We start from the raw sequence: 7,415 nt of genomic DNA, 5'->3' as shown, positions 1-7,415 counted from the left end.
TCCCTATGAGTTCTAGAAAGTTCACTTGTGCACAAGTAAAAGAACAAGTTTGGGGGAGTTGATATCTTGCATATTTCCATTATCTTATCCATTCGCCATGTGCATTTTGATCATATAGACTAGGATTTAGCCATGTTTAGGTTACATTTTGCATACATGAGTCTTTATCAGGTGTTGGAGTGCCACATGGAGTTCTTGGGGACATTTGGATGCATTTGGAGCTCAAAGGAGGTGAAATAGGTGATCATTGGACGAGCAGAGGATGGGAGCGAGGTTCCGCAGCGACGTCATGAGGTCGCTCCAAAGCACCTCTCAGAGCGACCTAGCTGGAGCGACCCCGTGAAGTCGCTCGCCATATTCATCCCGTTGGAAGCCCAGAGCGACGCACCGAGGTCGCTCGCATCTCACACCCCTCTCGGAGCGACCTCCCAAAGCGACACCCCGAGGTCGCTCGCGTCTCTATGGCGAGACGACACGAAGCGAAGCCCGGAGCGACCTCTCAGAGCGACCCACTGAGGTCGCTCCCGAAGGCCGGAGCGACTTGTCGGAGCGACATGCCGAGGTTGCTCCGCGTCTATTGTTGGGTCGATTCCTATTTTACTTAAGGCCCTTTTGGTCATTTCATTATGCACGTTTTACATTTCTAAAACCTATGTTTTAAACATCTTTGGTAGCCAGCAGGCAGAGTATCTTTTGATCTATTGAGAAATGCACAAAAAAAACTCTCTTGAGAAGTTCATCTCTTGGATTTTGATTGTTATGTTCTTGTGTTATTGTTGATTTCTTATCTATTTCTCTACATGATTAATCTGAAATCCAATATGGGTTTAAGAGGAATCATGGAGATTAGTGAGTAATCACCTTTTGAATTCATGGGTTAGGGAGATCAAGGGTGATTAGGTTAGTTCTAGGATGTTTTAGTGTAGATCATTCTTGTTCCTTGCTAGTAGAGTATTCATAATGCATCTTCTGAGTTGGCCACTCAAAAGTTGATCAATAGACATTTCCCACCCAAAAGGTGTTTGATGAAATGCCTGAGACAACTCTCCTAGGCTTTTAGTATACTTTGCCAAAGACATTTGTTGTTAAAGGTGCTAAGATAGCTAATAGACTTGTTAGTAATGATTGCTTTCATATTATTCAACCAAAGACATTTGATGTTTGAGATATGTTAGCAAATGAGCATTCATCTAGACATAGAGCTTGCTTAGAATTGTGTCTAGGCTTAAGGTCGATAGTTTGATTGATCATTTGTCATCCTTAGTTCGAAACTTGATCACCCAAGGTCTAATCCCTATGCCCATGAGTTCTCTTTTCCCTTAGTCAAGAAAGTATCATTCTGTTATTGCTTTTTAGTTTTAGTCATAGCTTAAAACTCATCTAAATCATTGGTTGCACTTAGATTAAGTGAGCACTTGCATTCTCAGTGCTTTGATATCCCTCAGAACTGGTTCGACAATCACTATACTACAACATTTGTCTTAGGAGCCTTGAAAACTCTTAACATCAACTTTGGGCAGCCTCATGTATGAGAGACATGAGAATAACATCGATACGATTCGAGACGGACTGCTCAGACCTAGTAGACATGACTACAAACCCGGTGGATTGGCCAACATTCGCGACAGAGATCGAGGTGTTCCAGAGATTACAAGAGGATTTCGAGGATGTAAGCATGTCTCATATTCCTCAGAGTAGGAATGATCTGGCAGACGCATTAGCAAAAGAAGATAGGACCAGAGGTTATATTTTTTCTCATATAGATCAGACTCGGCCAGCCGGAGGTGCTCTTCGGAGAATCGGTTCGTCTGACCACCACTTGATCTAGCGTAGATGGACAATTGAAAAAAAAAAAAAAAAAAGAGAATATGTATGGACCGGGATTAAGCATTATTGAAGTCGGAATTGGATGATTTCCCCACAAACCGAGTCTCGATGTGTTAACGTGTTTATGTGTGTGTATATAAATATAAAGATGTATGTCACGTGCGAAGAATTCTTGCGCACAATCGACGAATCTAGCTTTGGTGATGTGGGGCAAGAAAATTCTGACAGTGTGCTTGACTGGTCTAGAATACAATGCCCCCATTTATTTTCTTTTTCATGTAGTACCAATCAGACAATGAAATACGACAGAAGCCTAGTAGTTGTTTCCTCCGGTCCAAAGTTATGGGTGCCACGTGAATATGATTTGTAATTTTTCATATTTTGAATTTTTACCTGTAAAGATTTCACATTTCTCTGATATATTTACATTAATATATTTTTTTAACTAGAAGCAGTGTCGGCCGTGATGGAAATAGAAAATTTATTTATAAAGACCATAATTTTATTTTACTAGAAAAATGATATATCTTCCAAAAGTTTACATTTTAAGAAAATTACTAATGCTTCCACACATAATATCTACTTATTGGATCGCACTTGAATTAAGATTTGATAATAAGGGTCAATATAATATTGCATTTGGGGTTAACTTAAAATACTTACTATAATTAAAATGAATTCTAAAATTTCATGGGTCAGTTCACCCCCCAGCTCCCTCCTTGCCTCTGCCACTGACTCTGTGTATGTACATGGCAGAACGAAAAATGAGGCTAGTCAGGCTCCAACTTTATCTCAAATTTTAATATTTTTTCCCTCTCTTTAGACCACATCTAATAAGTGTGCTTCTTGCCTTTTTGCTAAAGAATAGAGGCCAATTATAGTTTTTATAATAAATAATTAGCAAATATTTTTCTTTATCATTATTTTTTCCCTGATGGTGGATCCCTTATCCTCGTGTTTCGAGCTCCATTAACCCTTACGTACATTTTTTTTAAACATTTTACTGAATTTAGCTTTTAGTTTTACTAAAATCAGATAAAAGTTGCAAGTCTTTTGCTCATCTCTACAGAAACAAGACTCAAGAAATGGCGAAAGAGAACAATAGTCACCACCACGCAGAAGCAAAGAGAAAAAGACTCATTTGGATCCTCTGTGTAAGTGGATTCTGCATATTGTCTTACGTTCTTGGAGCTTGGCAAACCAACACACTCCCTTCTTCTTCCTCTGAGGTGTTCTCAAGAAAGGCATGTGCTGAAACCAAGACTCAGTCAAAACTTTCTACTTCTTCTGAAGATGAGGATGAGAGTCTCTCTTCTTCCTCTTCCTTGTCCTCCTCTTCATCTTCAGAACCAGTTGAGTTAGATTTCGAAAGCCATCACAAACTCGAGCTCAAACAAAAGAACCAAACCATAAAGTATTTCGAGCCATGTGACATGTCTCTCAGCGAGTACACTCCATGTGAAGACCGAGAGAGAGGAAGAAGATTCGATAGGAACATGATGAAATACAGAGAGAGACACTGTCCTTCAAAAGATGAGCTGCTTTATTGTCTAATTCCTCCTCCGCCAAACTACAAGATTCCATTCAAATGGCCTCAGAGCAGAGACTATGCTTGGTACGACAACATCCCACACAAGGAGCTAAGTATCGAGAAAGCAATACAAAATTGGATCCAAGTCGAAGGAGAACGATTTAGATTCCCTGGTGGTGGCACTGGCTTTCCACGTGGAGCTGATGCTTACATTGATGACATTTCTAGACTCATCCCTCTCACTGACGGAGCCATTAGAACAGCTATTGACACAGGATGTGGTGTAAGTTTCAACTTCTACCATCTTTGTAGAGCATCGTTTTTAATAAAGGGATCTTGTTACAAAAAAAAAAAAACAGGATGCTCTTGTTTTTGATTGATTCGATGTTGTTGGTTTGTATAGGTTGCAAGTTTTGGTGCGTACTTGTTGAAGAGGGATATTGTGGCTATGTCTTTTGCTCCAAGAGACACTCATGAAGCTCAGGTCCAGTTTGCGTTGGAACGTGGAGTTCCTGCTGTTATAGGGATTATGGGATCAATAAGGCTTCCTTATCCGGCCAGAGCTTTTGATCTTGCTCACTGTTCTCGTTGTTTGATTCCTTGGTTTCAGAACGGTAATATATTTTCTTTAATTTTTTTTTCATATTTCTTGATTGTTTTATTTTTTTCTTGATTGTTGTGGGAACTTAACCCCCAAAAAATTGACATATGTGTGTAGATGGTTTGTACTTGACTGAAGTGGACCGAGTGTTAAGACCGGGTGGTTATTGGATTCTTTCCGGTCCACCGATTAACTGGAAGAAACACTGGAAAGGCTGGGAAAGAACGCAAGAGGATTTGAAACAAGAGCAAGATTCAATAGAAAATGCAGCAAGGAGTCTTTGTTGGAAGAAGGTTACAGAGAAGGGTGATTTTTCAATTTGGCAAAAGCCAATTAATCACATTGCGTGTAAGAAACTCAAACGAGCTCATAAATCTCCTCCAATATGCACCAAAGCAGTTCAACCTGATTTCGCTTGGTACACAATCTCAACCCTCTCAAAATTCAAAGACATAGTATATGTTTCGTCAAATATTAGTAATCATGAGCTTCCAACTCAAAAGGAACGAGTAGAGAGGCAAATGTCTCCCTCACTCCAAGTGTGGGACACTTAAACATAAATCTTGATGTATCTTTGACAGGTACAAAGAACTGGAATCTTGTGTAACGCCATTGCCAGAAGCAAACAGTCCAGATGAGTTTGCAGGAGGTGCTTTAGAGGATTGGCCGGACCGAGCTTTTGCGGTCCCACCTAGGATTATCCAGGGAACTATACCGGAGATCAATGCTGAGAAATTTAAAGAAGACAATGAGGTGTGGAAGGAGAGAATAGCATATTACAAACAGATATTGCCAGAGCTTTCACGTGGAAGATTCAGGAACATTATGGACATGAATGCATACCTTGGTGGATTTGCTGCAGCAATTGTGAAATATCCATCTTGGGTTATGAATGTAGTTCCTGTGGATGCGGAGAAACAAACGTTAGGTGCAATCTACGAGAGAGGATTTATAGGAACGTATCAAGATTGGTGTGAAGCATTCTCTACGTATCCAAGAACTTATGATCTTATTCACGCTGGTGGATTGTTCAGCATGTACGAGAATAGGTAAACGCCTATTACTAGACTTTTATTATGTTTATATTTCTCTAAGTAAATATACAGTATTAAGCATTAATTTAAACGTGAATGCTAATGTTCTTCTTGTTGTTGATTATGATGAAAGGTGTGATGTGACGTTGATACTACTTGAGATGGATAGAATACTAAGACCAGAAGGAACCGTGGTGTTTAGGGACACTGTGGAAATGTTAACGAAGATACAAAGTATAACCAATGGAATGAAGTGGACGAGTCGTATTATGGATCACGAGAAAGGTCCCTTTATCCCTGAGAAGATCCTTCTCGCTGTTAAATCCTACTGGACCGGTCCTTCCGCTTGAGCTAGATTCATCTTCTTGAGACTATGTACTCTAATCTTCTACATCCTCTGTTTCTCATCCTTGGTTTGTTTGTTTGTTGGAAGAAAATTTATTGTCGACCCACCAAAAAGAAATTGGTTTAAAGCAATTTTCTATGATTATTATTTGGGAAAATACAAAAGAGAAAAACATTTCAGAGAATTTATATAGCTATTATTTTGAAAACGAGAAAGTGTTGAATTTTCTCTTTGGCTTAACCTTTAATTAACTCTACCCATGGTCAACTCTTTCTCTTGTGTTGTTCTCTGTTTTTACAGTTTCTCTGTGTTTTGTTCCTTACACGACACCCCTGTTTTCAATATCTCGTGTTACAACTGAACACAAGCACACTATCTCTCTCTTTGTCTTTGTTCTCGTAGAGAGAGAAGAGAGCAAACTTTAGTTGCCTACATTCTTACTTTTCTCCAACTCTTTTCTATTAGAGTTGGATGACATCATACACACATAGAACTCTCGTTATGCTCACTCTCTTGTATGTAATCTCTCTCACACACACGTAACTGAATAATACTCTTCGATTATGGAAAACCCAGATCCCCAAATATTCAGTATCGATTACACCAAAAGGATAACGATGATCACATACGATCAACCTGAAGGATACATACGTCACTTCTCACAATACTCAACATGAAGAAAGTGTGATCTTTATTCCTAATATTTATAAGGTGATATATCCAACTCGCAAAGCCTCTCTCCGACTCCAAGGCTTTACTCGTTTCCTCTCCACTCCATTTGCTCATGGGTCTGAGCTAACTTGCGCAGTCTCTCCAACACGCGACTCTGCGCTTCCTCCACTCTTCTTCGAACGTTTGCGGAAGTACACTTGTTGCATTGTATCAATACCCCGCCCAACGAAACGCAGCTTGTTCTCAAGCTGTAACTCCGGGTACTGTTGAGCGATGCTCCACCCCAAACACCACGATGACTAGTGAGAAGGTAAACCCAACCACTGCACGAGCACTTCCAAACAGCCAGATTGATTGTTACGAGTCTCCAATATCTTCTCCGGCGCCACGATAAGCTTCCCCGTCGCAGAGAAAGACTGCGGCAAGGGTGTAACCTGAGGCACCGTTCCCACCACCGGTTTAAGCGGAGAGATGTGGAAGACCGGGTGGATACGCGAGTTCTCAGGTAAGCGGAGCCTATAAGCAACCTTCCCAATCCGTTCAATTCAAAAGGACCATAAAACTTGGTTGCTAGCTGCTGACACAGGCGTTTGGCAACAGAGGACTGTCGGTAAGGACGTAGCTTCAAGAACACGTAATCCCCCACTGCGAAGGTTAAATCACGGCGGTGCTGATCAGCAGACTTCTTCATCGCCGCCTCAGCTTTAACCAAGAACAACTTGAGCTGATCCAACATGAGATCACGCTCCCTCAAGTTCTTTTCCAATTCAAAGTTTGTGGTCGAGCCAGATTCAAAACGAACCAGGGTAGGCGGGTCACGGCCGTAGACAATCTTGAAAGGAGTGGTCTTGATCGCAGTGTGGAAACAGGTGTTGTACTGACCAAGATTGGACAGGCTTCCATGAATCAAACCTTAATGGTGGTACTGACCAAGATTGGACAGGCTTCCATGAATCAAACCTTAATGGTGGTTGCCACCAAGTCCTGTTCACTTCTTTTTGACTTATATCCAAGAATTCATATGAATCGAACCTTGATGATTGCCGCCACCAAGTCCCGTTCGAATTCTGTTTTGTTGGAATCCTTATGAAGCAAGCCTTAATGGTTGTAGCCACCAAGTCCTGTTCGGATTCCACCTAACTAACACCTATATATATATTTTTTTTTTCCTTTTTTTTTATATTTTTCTTTCTTTTTCATTTTGTTTTTTTGAAAATAAATATCTCTACCTATAAATCTAGGGTCGAAATAGAGAGAGAAAATGTGATAAATCTACACAGGGCTTTATCTTCCAGACTTGTTTGAAGAATTTGATCTCATGTTTACCAAGCCCCAAGACAAGCAGTTGTGTATGGGTTAGTGTTGGAGTTCAGTTTTGGTTCCTTCAAACAATCTCAACAAGTG

General features: G+C 40.4%; 1 protein-coding gene across 1 annotated transcript; it reads left to right on the top strand.

Annotated features, from left to right (window-relative positions):
* Window positions 1-2,603: 2,603 nt before the first annotated feature.
* Window positions 2,604-5,483, top strand: LOC106361424 (probable methyltransferase PMT18). Its single transcript, XM_048760892.1, has 6 exons — window positions 2,604-2,807; window positions 2,897-3,641; window positions 3,762-3,972; window positions 4,077-4,377; window positions 4,541-5,008; window positions 5,127-5,483. The coding sequence occupies exons 2-6, from the start codon at window positions 2,913-2,915 to the stop codon at window positions 5,341-5,343; spliced, it is 1,926 nt and encodes a 641-aa protein (XP_048616849.1). The 5' UTR covers window positions 2,604-2,807; window positions 2,897-2,912; the 3' UTR covers window positions 5,344-5,483.
* The last annotated feature ends 1,932 nt before the right edge of the window (window positions 5,484-7,415 follow it).

This window comes from Brassica napus, chromosome C6, assembly GCF_020379485.1.
Source record: "Brassica napus cultivar Da-Ae chromosome C6, Da-Ae, whole genome shotgun sequence".
Classification (NCBI taxonomy): domain Eukaryota; kingdom Viridiplantae; phylum Streptophyta; class Magnoliopsida; order Brassicales; family Brassicaceae; genus Brassica; species Brassica napus.
The sequence above is the reverse complement of the archived record's forward strand: the minus strand, read 5'-3'. Positions and strand labels throughout refer to the sequence as shown.